The sequence below is a fragment of the Orbicella franksi genome, chromosome 4, assembly GCF_964199315.1.
Source record: "Orbicella franksi chromosome 4, jaOrbFran1.1, whole genome shotgun sequence".
NCBI lineage: Eukaryota > Metazoa > Cnidaria > Anthozoa > Scleractinia > Merulinidae > Orbicella > Orbicella franksi.
Window position 1 is genome coordinate 25,520,011 of NC_138148.1, and position 17,244 is coordinate 25,537,254.

Below are 17,244 nucleotides of genomic sequence, written 5' to 3' on the forward strand. Positions count from 1 at the left end.
AGTTTACCAACCCGAAAAAGTTGGTGAAAAAGTTGGCGAGAATAGAGGCAAGTTCAATTTGTCGCCAACAGTTTGCCAACGTGTTTGCCGACTGTTTTGGTGCCGTTCACACACACCAACTTGAGTTTGCCAACACGAGTTTGCCAACTTTAGTTTGCCGTGTGAAGGCCGCTTAAGACTTGGCATTGATTAACAATGCAACCAAGACTTCTGTTACGTTGCTTGGGCCCAGCCCTTTACCAGTTGCGTACTACTTTTTCTACTTCGTATTAAATGAAGTTTGATTTTTCCGCCTCAAACAGTACAAATAGCTACAAATCACAGATCAGGTGACACGTGTATTTGTTTCTATTTGAAATCTGGTCACGGTACTTAAGTGTAAGTTGCAAGTGTGAGCCAAATTTGTTAAACAATTCTATTAGATTAGTATTTATAAAATAATTGATATACTACGCGCTCTCTCATTTGTCAATAGGTGTATTTAGAAGAGACTATGTAAACACGGTTGTGAAGTTTAGATTCCCGCGTATTTTATAAAAGCAATAGAGTACTTTTCCGTGTCTACATGGCCTCATTTAAATACTCGGGGGATTGTGAGAATTCCCGAAAGCTATGCACCCTTGACTGCGTCTCGGGTTTGCATAACTGTCTCGAATTATCCGAACCCCCCTTCGTGTTTAGATGAGGCTATGTAACCACGGAAAAAGTGCTCTACTGCTTAGATAACAGTGTTTTTGCACATTTTGATTGGTTACTCAAACGTGGGATGGTGTACGCTGTCCACCTCCCAGATCGCAAGAGTCCTCAGCAAGTTTGCTACCTTGCAAGAAGAAGACATTTTAGCAATCAGTGAAACGGCTGTCGCTGCTAAATGTTGGCGAATCCACCAGAAAACGCATTTTGGTTTTGTTCAAGTTTGAAAATAAGTTGACATTGGCGATCTTAATAATTTCTGGACCAATTCTGCTTCACCCAAGTCTATCTCGTCTTGGTTTCTCAGGTTACACCAAAATTTGGCAACCCAAACATAAAGAGGTTAGAGGAGTCTGCATCGGCAACTGCACCAAGTAAGTATGCCAGTAACTTTCAATTCGTCACTGCGTCTCTCTTTCGTGCATCTGATCAATCGATCAGTCCATCAGTCAGCCAGTCATCGATCAGTCAATCTGTCTGTCTGTCGGTCGGTCGGCCGGTCTATGTGTCTGTCAGTCTGTCTGTCGGTCGTTCGGTCGGTCTGTCTGCCTGTCTGTCGATCGGTCATTCAATTAGTCAGTCAGTCAGTCAATCAGTCATTCTGTCAGTCTGTCAGTCAATCAGTCCGTCAGTCAGTCAGTCAGTCAGTATGTCAGCCAGCTTGTCAGTCAGTCAGTCAGTCAGTATCGCAGTCACTCAGTCACTCAGTCGCTCAGTCACTGAGTCGCTCAGTCACTCAGTCACTCAGTCGCTCAGTCACTCAGTCGCTTAGTCATTCAGTCGCTCAGTCGCTCAGTCGCTCAGTCACTCAGTCGCTCAGTCACTCAGTCGCTCAGTCACTCAGTCGCTCAGTCACTCAGTCGCTCAGTCACTCAGTCGCTCAGTCACTTAGTCACTCAGTCAGTAGCTTAGTCAGTAGCTTAGACGATCGGTCACGCAGATAGTTATTTACCGAGAGATGAAATCGTGTTAATATTGATGACTAGCCACATATTACTGAGAAAGAACTATCTTTTTTTTTTTTTTTATTAAAAACAGGATCATTGGATAATGCAATTCGAGAGTTTTTATTTTAGTAATGAATCGCTTAGGTGCACACGTCATTAACAAATGGAAAACAAACAATCGGGTTCTTACCTTTCAATATATGCTAACACCAAGTCTTCTTTTCTCATTTCAGAGCCTGATCCTAGCGCTGTCATAGTTCAGAATTTGACTTACACAAAACTAAACACAAGCACTGCGGAAAAATATGATTATTTAATCTCGTGGCAGAAGCCTCAGTTTAATGAAAGCAGTGTTAACACATACGCCATAAAATACCAACGGACCGGGAATCCAGATAGAGTAAATGTCTGGACAATGAAGAAGGTAAATAACAAAAACAGTAAATTTCTTAGCTATCATTAAATTTTGCCGATCTCGATTTCGCCATCCACTCAACCCCATACATACCCTTTATCAGTATTTGTTTTTACTCTCCCATATTTTGTAGATATTCTTTTGTGTTTCGTGAACACTGCTTGAATTTGTTTAAAACAGCGTATATAGTAAATAATAAAATATATTTTTTTAAAAAGGTGGAGACGTTCTTTTCTGTTCAAGACTTGATACCTGGAGACAATTTAGACGTAGAGGTAAGAAGTACTGTCAGTTTGTGTTTTTGTTTCATGTTGTTGTTGTTGTTGTTGTTGTTGTTGCTGTGAGCTACATCGACGATGCCGCTGTAGAATTCAACTTAGCTTTTGTACTTTTGCTAAATGAAACAAGAAAAAAATCTATTATTAAATTCATCGCATCCAATTTCTCTTCAAAGGTAACACCAGAATTTGTTGCAGCTGTCGTCACAGGAATTCCATCGCAGAAGGTTATTGAACCACCAAGTAAGTAAATGTTCAGTATTATATTTATGGCCTTAAGTGTCCTGCGGACACGATGAGGAATGAGATTATATTGAGACATTTCTCTCGAAAAAAGGAGCAAAAACACTTTCAAATACGTCATACCAAACTCCATTCTTTTTCACGAAGGCTCTATCCAATACTATTTTGTTTTGTTATTTTTATTAAAGGTCCTGACAACCATGAAATACAGGTGCAGAATCTTCGTTCGGAATCGTTCGTTAAAGGGGACGAAATCAACACGTTCAAGGTCAATTTTACTTGGGAAGGTCCCTCGTTCAAGCACAGCGTTGCATATTCCTATATTGTGACTTACGAACTTCTTGGCGGTTATTCAAGAGACCAAATCTCGTGTTCACCGTTTGTGAGAGACAACGACGGCTCTGGATGTTCCAAGAGTGGAGTGGTACGTTTAAAAAAGCAATGAAAGAAGAAAGAATGATTTATTAAGGTGTCACAACAATGCAACGATGTCGTAAACTGGGCTAGAGTTCCAGCAAGCTAGTGACTCGAATTCCAAACTTTGACTCACAAATTAATGCTTAGAACTACCCCGAACTCGTTTTAACTCCCAAACACTAACATCCTTACTGAAAACTGACAAGCTGCCGAAACAACTACAAAAGGTGACAAAAACCTCTACTCAGAGTTGCTTTTTGTGTCTGTCCACCCAGACGATCAATTGTGGTCGTATTTTTATTTAAAATTATTGATATTATTTTTTTCTTTTTCTACAGAACCAGACATTCCTGCAGATATCCGGGATATATCCCCATGAAAGCGTCACTGTGAAGGTAAAATGCACCTGTCCAAATCATATAGGATGCAATAATTTAATAAGTTAGAATTTGATTTTTTTGCAGTTTCGTTTGTTCGAAAAATGTTTAACATTCTCCCATATTCATGATGATAGCTGAATCGAGCGTTGGTACTTTTAATGTCTGGTAGATTTGCACTTCTAAAAATAATGTCCGGCTGTTCTTTGTTTTAGGTTACACCAATTTTTGTTAACCCACACATACAAAAGCTCGAGTTATCTGCATCGGCTACTGCGCCAGGTAAGAGCCTTATTAACTCATGTCATGTTTTCTCGTCCTTCAACCGGCAAACAAGTTCGCCCTCAGTCTGTCAACAAGCTAGGTATCCAGCCAGCAAATGATTCAGTCAGTCAGTCAGTCAGTCAGACAGTCAGACAGTCAGTCAGACAGTCAGTCAGTCAGTCAGTCCGTCAGTCAGACAGTCAGTCAGACAGTCAATCAGTCAGTCATTCAGTCAGTCAGTAGTAAAAAGAGAATACGAGGAAAAGGAGCAAAACTCGAAGTCTATACTTATCGCTCCGAGATCACTGAATGTCTATCACTCTAAAAGAAAGAAAGAAACGCCAATCTTTGTACTTGTTTGTATGTGTTTGTTTATATAACTGTTTTTTTCTCTCTTTCTTTTTCTTTTTTCTTTTATTCTTTTTAAATCTTATTTGTTTATTTATTTATTTATTTATTTGTTTGTTTATTTATTACAATGCCCGCCTCGATTAGCGCTCGCTATGTACGGGTAATGTAATATACATTTTGCAATTTGTATTGGAAATCAATAATAAACTGTAATAAACTCTAAACTGTAGTAATAACGATATCGACGCCATTGTTTTAAGTGTATTTTAATCTATTTCTATTCTGGTCCATTTCAGAGCCCGATCCAAGCACTGTAAAAGTTCAAAATTTGAACTACACAGAGCGTAACACAAGCACATTAGAGCAATTTGATTATCTGATCTCGTGGCAGAAACCTCTCTTTAAAGAAAGCAGTGTTAGCAAATACATGATAAGTTACAAACGTACTGGGAATCCAGACAGGCAAAAACTGTGGCAGTTTAAGAAGGTAAGAGTTCTGTCTCTTTAAACGCAATCATTGACAAATAAAATTTTCCCCAAATCTAGAATCCACTGAGCGGTTACTCCTGATCACTTATGCCGTCGATTTTAACCACTTATGGCGCAACCTTGCAATAAGCCAGGCTATTATATTGAGAATACGAATCGGTACCGTTAGAAAATTAAATGGCGTTCTGGAATAAGTCACCTGTTGTCGGACATTCAACCGTCCAACTCCTCTTATATTTGTGAACAATTCGTTATTTGTTAAAAGTGTTGAACTTGAATTATTTTTTCTACTTTTCTTTTCACAAGGCGGAGACGTTCTTTCCCGTGGACGACTTAATACCTGGAGACAAGTTAGAGATAGAGGTAAACAAATTCCTCCTAGCTGAGAAGGAAGAGTTTATACAGGACTTTAACAGGAAAGAAACCTGCAACGTTGTAAATACTTCAATACTGAGATCGTAGCTGCCTTCGTGTCATAGATAGAGAACATGCTTTACAGTGGTAAAAACTATCCTACACTATACGCAAAAAAAGAGCAGATAATGAAAAGAGAGCAAGACCAAGTCAAGAGTTACTCACAATTTCAAATTTTTTTCAAAGGTTACACCAGAATTTGTCGTCAATGTTATAAAAGGAATTGCAACACAAACAACTATCGAGCCACGGAGTAAGTACAATAGTGTCAAGACTACGAGCTTTTCAGTTAAAAAAGGGAGATTGAGTTAAGTAAGCAGGGTATAGAATCTAAAGGTTTCTTCTCGTTCTTCTGGAAACTTTAAAAGCATGATTCGTTTAAATCAACACAACAACGAAAAAAGTATAAATGAAACTTGTTTTATGAAGTCTTAAGTAATCGGTAAAAGAAAACATAACAGTTCAAACGTTCTTTTCTTTTACATCTAAAGCTAATGTGAAAAGACTACATTTTCAATTTCTTTCATTGGAAGCGGTTATGCTGACTTTGTTCTTTCTTGTCATTTCTACTAGTGAATTTATTTATTTAGTTATTTTTACTACACATTTATACATATAAAGCTATAGTGATCAAAAAAAGGATGTATTCATTCTTCTGCGCTCATAGTTTGTTGTTATTTTAATTTAAACAGTATGATATTTCATTGCATCTCATCACATTTCACGGAACACTGGACATTAGAATTATTAAGGACCTTCGAGCCCAAATCCGATCATGTGCAGATTTGTTTTGTTGAAGTGAAGAGAATCAGTAAAAGGAATGATCTATGAAAAGAAAAGAGGGGGCCACCGACCGCTTAATTTAGTAAAGCGTAAAGTGCACACGAAGTTAACGCAACCGGTACAAAGCCCTTTACATGCTTATATTTGTTGCTTAGGGCGCGAGCGCGCGATACTGACATTACCACATGATTTATTTGCTCAGTAAAGATGCATAGGTCACTACAAAAAAATAATTAATGAGCACGCGCATAGGATCAAACTAAATTCCAAGTATATTAAAGCTGCGCTTATTTCATTAATGACCATTTCGTTTTGTTATTTTCCTTCAAAGGTCCAGAAAACAAGGAAATACAGGTAGGAAACCTTCGTTCGGGATCATTTGTTGAAGACCAAGAAAGCAACACATTCAGCGTGAATTTCACTTGGGACAGTCCCTCGTTCAAGCACAGCATCGTGCACTCCTATACTATATCCTACGAATTTGACGGTTATTCAAGAGAACAGATTTCCTGCTCGCCCGGTTTAGTGAGAGACACTGATCGTTCAGGATGTTCCAAGAGTGGAGTGGTAAGTTAACTTATGTCATTGGATCATGAACCGTTAATGAAAATCTTGTACTGGTCAAAATAGACTATATAAAATTTCAAAGCAAGTTTAGCCCATTCAGTGTCAGCCCTTTTTTCCCTCATTCTCATTTTTTCGTACTCTTGTACTCTCTTCTTCTTCTGCTTCTTCTTCTTCTTCTTCTTCTTTTTTTTCATCGTTTGGAGTGAGTTTTAGGCGTTTAGGAATGGGAAAGTTACATTATGTTGCTCAGTTTGTGTAAAGGAACGCGTATGTGCCTCCTCCCCGGGTTTTCGTTGTATCCATCTGCTTCAGTTGAGTCAAACGTCGAACTTATCATGAACTTAATTCGCTTAGTTTAGTTCGTCTCATGTGAAGTTCGAGGCTTGACCTGGGCCCAAGGGCTCTTTTCATATGACCCATGCAGCCCCAGGCGCTATTTCCTCGGAAAGCCACGAGAAAAAAGGTCCCATATGAGTGACAGAAAAATGCGTCCAACCCTACTGGAATAGGGGTTGATTGACTCATTAGAGAGTTTAAGCATGACGTTTACGGCAGACGGCAAACGGCAAAGATTACATCTGAATTTGTGTTCTTTTCTTCTAATCCTTAACTAAATCACACAAAAGTAGAAAAATGTCCCCTACTATTTACCGCAAAAACAAATATTTTCACTCTACTGTATAGACAGCTGAAGAGAGACGGCAAAAGTTTCATTTTTGCCGTTTGCCGTTTGACGTAACGGTATGCTTAATCTCTCTATTAACTGGGAAATTTATTTATTGTTCGCGTTACGGCAACTTGAAATACTATCTGTTCGTTATAATCTTTGCTAACTGTACAATCTCTTGCCTGTAGAACCAAACGTTATTGCAAATATCCGGGATATTTCCTCGTGAAGCCGTCACTGTGAAGGTAAAAGATTATACATTTATTTATAGGTTACAATTTTCCTTACATGACTGTCAGGTAATGCCGTTTTCTCAAGTAAATTTTACGATCTTCATTTCTACCTTTAGATAGATTTTAAATGTTCTCACATGTAGTTAGTGAAAGCATTAAAATCTAAATTTCAAAAGCTTTGATTTCCGAAAGAGGCTAATACCTTGACGAGAAATAACTTATTTATTTAATTTCTCGTCAGTTGCTGAGAGTTTGATTCTCGTCTTCTTGTTAAACATTAGTAACACGATCTAATATTGTATCGGTCTAGTTTCCATTTCTCCCCAAAAGCGTTTCCGTTAACCCCGTCGAGGTCTTATAATTAAACTATTTCCCTTCAAAAGCGAGACTGAGCGGGTAACATCACAAAATATATGAAGTGAGAGGGTATGAACATTACACCGTTACCCGTGGATATTGACCGACAACCATCGTCGGATCTACTACGTTCGTGCTGTGACGTTCATGTACCAAAGAACTCAGTGGACTGACTGGTCCTCAGGGAAACCAGTTTATCTTAATGTTCTGCTAAGCTTCTCGACAGGAAGCATTGGACTTCTCAGGGAACAAAATTAACTGTTTTCCCCGCAGAATAAGTCATTAATAAGTGTTAATTTACTTTTGTCAGATTACTCCTATCTTCAGCAACATACACATAACAGGAAAAGTCGCAGAGGAGCGAGTAACCGCGCCTCGTAAGTATTTGAACTTTTACCAGCAATGTACTTAAAGTCTTGAAAATAATTTTTTCAATAGCTTCACTTCAATTAACGATTATGATGTTTTTGTTGGGCTTCTGAAATTGTATGACTTTTTTTATATTTTGCACACCTCCAAAAATGGCTTAGTCGTGTCTTTTGTGTGCGTGCCGACCGAAAATGTTTCGAGCGCTTGTTGGCAAGTGAATTCGAACAGTTGAAAGAGTTGAAGAGAACATCACCCGGATAGACAAATGTAACAAGTCTCGCGTGCACGTGACAGTTTTTGAACAAGTATTTTTGACTTTACTGTTTTCCGTTAACTCACTATGTTCATTTTGCGAAGTTCGCGAGGAAAGTTCGTAAGTTCATAGAATTCTGAAGCGAAGCGTAGAGATGTGGTGAGTACAAACGCATATTGAGGCTTAGGATATGTCGCTGTGAAACTCTGAAGCGGAAGGTGAGGAAATACAACGTGGAGTTTTACAGGGTTACTTTGCCATATTTCTGGCCACTATCAAGAGTTCAAGTTTTTACTATTTTTCACTAATTGTCCTTAAAACATTTCGAAAGCTGACAAACATAACACGTTTGTTATTATTTTTTTCCCAATAGAACCAGCAGAGGAGCTTGTCCAGGTCAATGATTTGGTATATGATTTTCTTGTACCGACTTTAAATGACACTTTTCGAACAACAGTGAGCTGGCAAAAACCAAATTTCACTCACAGTGACGTGAAATATTACAAGTACAAAGTGTTACCAACAGATTCTTCACAGCGCGGGAGAAGAGGAACTGCTCTGAACACCGAAATCACAACCGTAAGGATAATGACTGAAATTCATTATTAACTGCTTATTAACCGAGAGTGAGGTCTTCACGGGAGAAACTCTGACCGAGACCTTGCCGTCAGTACGGCAAAGCCGAGATTTGAGATTTTCCCGTAAATACCGAACGTTCGAGGTAAATAAGTTTTTTATTATATGGCTTTCTGCTTCGCTTTTGCAGGCCAATAATCGGTCCGAAGGCGTTAGGGGAGAATTAGTATTAACCAATCAGAGCGCGTGTTAGACAAACGCAAGCCATATGATAAGTTATAATTACTGTTTTCTGTTCTTGGTCTGGGCACTGAACCCTCATGATTGAAACCGGAGAGAAATTTTGTGATGATAAGCCACGAGGCTCAAATGCTATCTTGATTTGTATGATTAGGTGGACACCAGTTTGGCAGGCAGCCCACATGTTCTACAGCTGTATCAATGCGTATGGTTACATTAATCCCCAGACATTATGAAGAGATTTCCTTTGGCATGAAGGCTGTTTCTTTAGATGGTTTTCAAACGCAATTTTTTGAAACACGTTAGAAACCAGACAAATGTATACTATGGTATATATCTACCAATAATTCAATGGTTAATTGACGGAACAGACAAGCTAATCTCTCCTAGGTTATAAATGTTTACTTTTTAAAAGTAACCGCTCAGCGTCCTTCTTTTTAGACTGGTACAAATGCTACAATCGATGAAATCAGTCGAGCTGATGGAGTTGAATTCCAGGTGATTTATCATCAACACAAACAAGCATTTTTTTTCACTTAATTTACCACATACTGAATTGAAAGTACCTGTTATGGCGCATTCAATCCTTGAAACAGCGCGGGTAACTATTTCAAACAATTAAGTGTTTCTGTCGAGGCACTATCGGCTGATAGTTGCCCCGCGGAAATTTGATGTTCTTGAAACAAATATTTGCCCGAGAAGCGACGCTTCGAGAACAAATATGCTAGTATTAATTTAATAACATCAAATTTCAAAGGGGCTACTATCAGACCGATAGTTCCGAGACATAAACACGAGCTAACACTATATTGTCTTTATTGTTCACCACTAAATTTTCTTCCACATGTCAGTTCAAAAATCATGTTAAATTATTTTCAACCTTCTTAGAAGTAAAATTTGAAAAAGAAAACAGACAAAAAACGCTTAATGCAATTTCAATTGTTTATTTTCTATAAGCCAGCTTGTTTACGGAAAATTTTCCACTATCCATCCGTGTATTTTCCCCGGACGGACACTATGGGATGATAGTGTCTTTCCGCGAATGAACACTATCGCGTCACGTGATTTATTTAAACCAATAAGAATCGGGGAAAATCTAGTGGTGGACTATAACTTCTATTGAGATGTGAAGAATTGTCCTTCAGCAACTCTAGGTCTCGCAAAATTTTAGTCGAATTTTATGAGTCTCGTAGTCTCCATTTTTTTTAGCGGTCATAAGTGTATCTATTTTTTTCACGAAAAGGCTAAAAAGGGTATCGAAGTCCCTTGATATATTGAGTTTTAAGAACGCAATTTTAAAATTTCCGCCCAGAAAAGATTAATTCTAAATTCTTCGAAAATGACTGAATTACACAAATTATTACTGCCACATCATTTTGGCGCTAGCAAAACCGTCAGTCCGCTCTAGGATATCATGAATTAGTGCTTCAGTCAAATTTCCCAGCCTTAAAAATGAGTCTGGACTCGCTTGGACGATCAGCGCAATAATTCACCTTCTGTAACGTTCGCAACGATATAGTTTTCACAAAATGCTCAAAATAAATTTAAATCTTGCTTGATTATAAGGGAACTGATCGATGCAAATCCCTTTACATTTTAAGGTTACGCCAGTGTTTGTTGTGCCTGAGGTTTTGGGTGCAGATGCCAAGATCTCACTCGTCTGGAAACTTGAAACTGGTAAGCATTATTTATATAATATCCCCCTGTTGTGTAAATACATAACTTTATTCATGTTCGATTCACCTCGAAATCTGAATGTTTATAATTTGCTTATAGAAGCTATAGCAACCAAATAGTGACTTTGCTTGAAGGCATACAGTACAAGGACTGTTTGAAGTGAAGGATTATGTTCACGGAACAATATGTTTCTGTGGAAAATATGTTTGACAGACATTTTTTACTTTAAAAGCCTCGTGAAGAAGACGTAGTGTAAAAATGAAAACGTGGCATTTTATACTGTTATTAGAAACAACGGAAATATGCGACTGAATCGGGAGACATTAAATGCAGTACGAGTTCTATTCTAAAATAACAGATGTGTGATGCTTAGGTAGAAGTACAAAATTCGCTACATCAAAATTCGAACAGTGATTACTATGCAAACAATAGGGAACTTCTGTTTTAGATTCATTGCACGCATTAAGGTAAACGCTCCTATTATTACAAACGTGATGTACTTTTTTAAGTCAACGCACGACCAGATTAATTTTATTTATGATCAGTTCATGCCATTTTTCTTAGATAACCAGCCTCTCGCTGATCCACTGTCCACCGCAGAGTTAGCTGTGCTTGTTGTAGGAGTCTTGTTAGCTGTTCTGATTGTCATATGTGTGAGTTTATGGTGCTACAGAGAGAAGCAAAGACAGAAGAAGGCAGGGCGTGTCTCAGGGTAGAGTGCTTATAATGATACCATTGATACACTTGAGGACTCCAAGATTAACCTCAAATTAAATTGAATTTGTCAAAGTAATACTTGAATTACGTCTATAATTGACCTTAAAATCCCCGACCTTATATTTCTCCGTTTATCTTTGCTGCTTACACTATATAAAGGGACGAGTTATAAGGAGACAAAAGTTCTCCTGAGCTATTTGTTTTTTACAAAGTGGCAGAACCTCCACCTCCGACGATTTAAAGTGGCAAAAGTTATCCGTATGCTCAACACAGCCCATTTGAACTAAGAAATGAAACAAAGCATTATGAGCGGTTTTTGCCTGAATCATTAGTACGTTCAGGACTTAAATGCAAATGTATGCATTGTTTTGTACAGCAAAAACGCGCTAATGATTGATCATTGGGAAGTAGATGGTGACCTAGTGACCCTGGAGGAAGAGCTCGGAGAAGGGGCCTTTGGTAAGGTATACAAGGGAATCCTCAAAGAACTTTCTACGCCCTCACGGAAAATGTCCATGATGCCTCCAATGAAGTCGATTCGCAAAAACACAATCAAGCAGACTGGCGGATTCACAGTGGCGGTGAAAATGCTACACGGTGGGTTGTATTGTGAATTATTTCATGAACCTCATAATCCGGCTCGAGATGATCAACATAAATTCATTTCAAGTAATTTTTTGAGGGACAAAATGTTAATAATAATAATAATAATAATAATAATAATAATAATAAAATAATACATAATATTTTAAGAGGAGGCCTCCAATCACCATAAGGTGGTTTTCAGGAGGGTCCTCTGAGAAAATAAATGTTAAACCTTTAAAATACATTAAAATCTAAAATACAATAAAAAGGACAAAAACCTATGCGGTAAGCTAACTAAGATTAAAAACTAAAACAAGAATTAAAATACTACTAACTAAGGTTAAAATGGTTCAATAAAAACTGTTTCAGTTTGTATTTAAAAATAGTTTTCGGCATCAGTTTCTTTAAAGCACTTGGTAGTGTGGCCCAGTCGTTATAGCTTTATAATGTTTTGCTTTTTCCCCATTCCGTTCCTGGCCTACTGACTTTGGGCATGTAGCCATTTCGGGTATTATAACCGTGTTGTTGGTTCATGGTGGATCTGAATACACCGAAATGTTCGGGGATGCTCCCTTTCATTGCATCTTGCACAACATAACACCGATGACCGAACCGCCTCGCATGTAAAGACACCCACCGCAATGCAACGACGTCAGAGCCTCTGCTGAAGACATTTTCGACTTAACGATCTTCTTCGCAAAGCGATTTTGAAAAGATTGTCATTGTTTCATCTGTGTTGTAAGACCAGGCTGGTCACCCCACCCCTATAGTTTCCATTGGCATTTTACCACGAAATTTGATATTTGCATAAGCAGCCATAGGGTTAAAAAGTAATCTTATCTAGTATGGTTCGGCAGGATAATGCACGATCTACAATTGGCCTTTGCTGTGGAAAGAACGAAATTGCTTCAGTAGAGATCTGTTGAAATTAAGAGCTATGATCTTTCCATTGACAAACAAATTCGTGCCTTCGACAGAAAAAAAAATCGTTCTTATACAGCTACAGTGTAAGATGATTTTACTGCTCTGGACAAATTCAGCGAGAGTGTTTAAAGTAAAAGAGTTATTTTTTGCCAGTCACAATAGTTTTCGTCGGTAGAATAGCCGTAATTCATTCCGATCAGTCTTAACCTTTGAAGGCCTTGACAATATTGACAACACATGGACTGGAATAGAATAGCCGTTGTAATGTTTGTCACTAAGACTCGGGCGCACACAGCGACATCTTGAATTCGTTTATTCAACAACACCACTCGTCACGTGCAACATAATGTATTCTAATTTATGCAAGCTTAAACATGACATCTTCCTTTCCAATAAAAAAAAAAAAAAATAAACAAAACCGAAAACAAAAAAAAACAAAGGAATAACAAAGTAGGTCAACAAGTTATGTGACAACAATTCACAGAAAATTGCTAAAAATGTCTGTTCCACACTGTTGTCACTATTAACTGGAACTTCCCCATAACCAACAATAACACAGCCTAGTAGTAAGCAAATAAAAAAACAAAACAAAACAGTCTGATTCAATGTCTGGTTACTGAGTGTGGACAGTTCAGTTCATAACATAGTCCTCTCTGAATCTTGCTGGTAATCTGACAGTTCGGCCGCTGGAAGTACGCTGTGTCTGTTGAGGACTGCAACGGCTGGATGAGTTTAGGGAGGGCATGGCAGCATCAGGTGGTGGGACGGCAACTGGCGGTTCGGCTACTACAGGCACGCCTGGCCCATCAATAGCTGGTCCTGCGATCAGTGGAGGCGACTCGACTGTTGGGAGCAGGTGATGACGGTTTCGTCGGTAGGTGGTACCATCAGGTGTTGCAACTATGTAGGATCTTGGAGCACTATGTTGTGCAGTAACGATGGCAGGCTCCCAAGTCTTTCCTTTTCTTATTCTAGCTGTTTCACCCTCCTTAATACTCGGCAGCTGCTTAGCATTCCGGTCATAGTACATCTTCTGCTTATCACTCCGCTGTTGCAGCTTCTGTTGGGGGCTATCAACCACTTGAGGTTTCAAGAGAGACTCCACAGTAGGTAGTTTGGACTTCAACATGCGACTCATTAACAGCTGAGCAGGTGACTCCTTAAGTCCAGAGATGGGTGTGTTCCTGTACTCCAGTAGAGCAATGTAGGGGTCATTTCCGTCTGCACAAGCCTTTCTAAGTAAATTCTTGATGGTCTGGATTGCTCTTTCACTCATCCCATTGGACTGTGGGTATCTGGGACTTGATGTGGAGATTTCAAATCCCCACTCACTTGCAAAATTACGGAAAGCCTTGCTTGAGAAGGGCATGTTGTCGGCAACAACTTCATCTGGAATACCATGTCTGGCATAAATTGATTTCATGCTAGTTATAACAGAGCTAGCTGTCTTGTCTTTCATAAGACAAAGTTCCGGATATTTAGAGTAGTAGTCAACCACAACTAAATAAGAGTTAGTGTTCAGTTCAAATATGTCTGCACCAAGCTTCTGCCATGGTCTCTGGGGAACTTCATGAGGCAGGAGAGGCTCTTTCTGGTTCTCTCTTTGATACTTGAGACACACTGGGCATTTAGCCACCAGTCTCTCAATTGCAGTAGACATGCCTGGCCTATAGACTACAGCTCTGGCCCTTGACTTACACTTTTCAATACCAAGGTGACTCTCATGGATACAATTCAGGACAGCTTGTCTCATATCTTGTGGGATTATGAGCCTCTGGCCAAGGAACAACAGGCCTTCTACTTCATGAATTTCACTACGAAGACTCCAGTAATGGGCAATTGATGCAGGCAATTGGCTTCTGTGGGAAGGCCAACCATTCTTAACAACTGTACATAATTTCTGAAGGTCTTCATCTTGTGCTGTTGCAGACTTCATTTGTGCCAATTTCTCCTGGGTCATGGGAAGATTTGTAATGAGGCTATGGACCATCACCTCCATGTCATCGTTCAAATCATCATCTGTAGGCTGCTCATTCAGAAAGGCTCTTGAGAGTGTATCTGCTACATACATGTATTTGCCTGGAACATAAGAGATGTTGACTTCATACTTCTGAAGTCTCAGAAGCAGGCGTTGAAGCCTTGGAGAAGAATTAACCAGTGGCTTCTTTGTGATTGATACCAGCGGTTTATGGTCTGACATAACATCTACTGGTCTACCATAAACATAATGATTGAATCTCTCGCAGCCAAATACCACTGCAAGAAGTTCTTTCTCTATTTGGGCGTAGTTTACTTCTGCTTGGGTGAGAGATCTTGATGCGTAGGCAATTGGGTGGCCATCCTGGAGAATGCATGCTCCTAGACCTGACTTAGAGGCATCCACTTGCAAATTGACTGGCTTAGAAGGATCAAAGAACTTTAAAACAGGCTGACTTGACAGGATCTCCTTTAGATGCTCCACTGCCTGTGTGTGCTCATGTGACCAGATCCAAACTACATCTTTCTTCAACAGGCTTCGCAAGGGGGCAGTAGCTTCTGACTGATTAGGAATAAACTGAGAAAAATAGTTCACCATTCCCAAGAATCTCCGCAGCTCTTCTCTGTTCTGGGGTAATGCCATTTGAACTATGGCTCGCACTTTCTCAACATCTGGCTTCAATCCTGATTCAGACACAATGTTCCCCATGTACTTGACTTCACTGACTTTGTACTGGAGCTTTGCTGGGTTGAACTTAACTTTCGCTTCTCGTGCCCTTAGCAAAAGCTTTCTCATGAGTGTATCATGCTCAAACTCATCTTTAGCAGCGATAATTATGTCGTCAAATATGACTTCCACACCATCAATGTCTCCAAATATGGATTCATTCTTTTTCTGAAAAACCTCTGGTGCTGAACTTATACCGAATGGCATTCTTTTAAAGCGATAACGGCCATACGGAGTGTTGAATGTGCAGAGGTGAGAACTTTCATCATCTAGACACACTTGCCAGAAACCATCCTTTTCATCCACTATGGAGAAAACTTTCTTGCCACTTAGACGACTTGCTATATCTTCTGCAGTTGGAATCCTGTGGTGCTCTCGGCGAATTGCCTTGTTAAGATCTCTGGGGTCTAAACACAGGCGTAGGGACCCATCACGTTTCTCCACAATGACGAGACTGTTAACCCACGGGGTGGGTCTGTCCACTTTCTGAATAACATCTTTCTCTTCTAGCTCCTGGAGTTTTTCTTTCAGCTTCTCAAGCAGACTATATGGCACTCGCCGTGGTGGGTGAATGACAGGCTCAACTGTATCATCCAATTCAATGTGATAACTGCCTTCCATACAGCCCAGTCCAGTAAAGACGTCAGGAAACTCATCCAAAATTTCTTCCTTTGTGAGTGGCGCCTGGGCAACACTCTCTACTCTTCTGACCAAATTTAATTTTTGGCAAGCTGAAAGTCCCAAAATCGGTGGTGACTCAACAGCGGCGACAAAAAATGGCAGGTTTTCTTTCATTCCACGAGCTTCACAGTGTAAGTTTAGTGTGCCTTCAGGTTTAACCTTGAAGTCTCCATAAGATGAGAGAATGACGCTGGTTTCCGAAAGCGGTGACTTATTTCTGAGTTTCAAGTACACACTGAGTGGCAACACATTCGCTTCGGCTCCTGTGTCCAGTTTGAATTTAATCGGTGTTCCGCCGACACGTAAATTCGTAAACCAAGCCGAGTCTTCGACAGGCGGTGCACTAGTCACTGTTCCGATAAATAATTCTTGATCTCCATTATCTGATTGAACTTCTAATTCGACTCCACCAATGGCGCCTTGATCGCTCGGAGTGACTACGTGTACGGGAGATTTCATTTGCGGACAAACTCTGGCGAAATGATCTTTTCCTTTACAAACGAGACAAAGCTTTCCAAACGCAGGACATGACTTTGGTAGATGCTTAGTACCACACTTCGAACAGTTGAACGGTAATTTAGGACGCGGCGGTTTTGGACGCATTAAATTGAACTTGTTTCCGACCCAATGAACTGGAACGCTCTTGTCAGAATCTTCCAATTCCTTTATTTGACTCGAGCTTGCTTCGCCGGCTCTGCAAACACTTGCTGCTTTTTCTAGGGTAAGGTCTGACGATTCACGGAGCAGTCGTTCTTTCAGTCGGGTATCTCTCACACCAAACACAATTCGGTCGCGGATCATGAGGTCATGCTGATCGCCAAATTCACAGGACTTTGCACGTGTTTTCAGCTCGGTGATAAACTGATCAATTGTCTCGCCTTCTTGCTGTTTGCATTCCCAAAATCGATATCTTTCAAACACAGTGTTCTTTCTCGGGTTGACATACTCCTCAAACTTCTTCTTAAGATGAGCAATCTTGTTTGGATCCTCACCAGTAGCAAACTTAAAGGTATTATAAATTTC

At 39.6% G+C, this 17,244-nt stretch overlaps 1 protein-coding gene across 5 annotated transcripts in view; it reads left to right on the top strand.

Annotated features, from left to right (window-relative positions):
• The window catches only part of LOC145483777 (uncharacterized), an 81,408-nt gene that overhangs the window by 51,049 nt on the left and 13,115 nt on the right, over window positions 1–17,244 (top strand). For all 5 annotated transcript variants that reach the window (XM_081462320.1, XM_081462318.1, XM_081462322.1 and 2 more), the window contains 18 exons: window positions 1,001–1,067; window positions 1,874–2,064; window positions 2,274–2,330; window positions 2,510–2,576; window positions 2,765–3,000; window positions 3,332–3,388; window positions 3,586–3,652; window positions 4,282–4,472; window positions 4,781–4,837; window positions 5,075–5,141; window positions 6,003–6,238; window positions 7,094–7,150; window positions 7,806–7,872; window positions 8,491–8,696; window positions 9,375–9,431; window positions 10,535–10,610; window positions 11,175–11,322; window positions 11,704–11,924. In XM_081462320.1, the coding sequence (XP_081318446.1) occupies window positions 1,001–1,067; window positions 1,874–2,064; window positions 2,274–2,330; window positions 2,510–2,576; window positions 2,765–3,000; window positions 3,332–3,388; window positions 3,586–3,652; window positions 4,282–4,472; window positions 4,781–4,837; window positions 5,075–5,141; window positions 6,003–6,238; window positions 7,094–7,150; window positions 7,806–7,872; window positions 8,491–8,696; window positions 9,375–9,431; window positions 10,535–10,610; window positions 11,175–11,322; window positions 11,704–11,924 (2,125 nt within the window). The remainder of the gene's footprint in view (window positions 1–1,000; window positions 1,068–1,873; window positions 2,065–2,273; window positions 2,331–2,509; window positions 2,577–2,764; window positions 3,001–3,331; window positions 3,389–3,585; window positions 3,653–4,281; window positions 4,473–4,780; window positions 4,838–5,074; window positions 5,142–6,002; window positions 6,239–7,093; window positions 7,151–7,805; window positions 7,873–8,490; window positions 8,697–9,374; window positions 9,432–10,534; window positions 10,611–11,174; window positions 11,323–11,703; window positions 11,925–17,244) is intronic.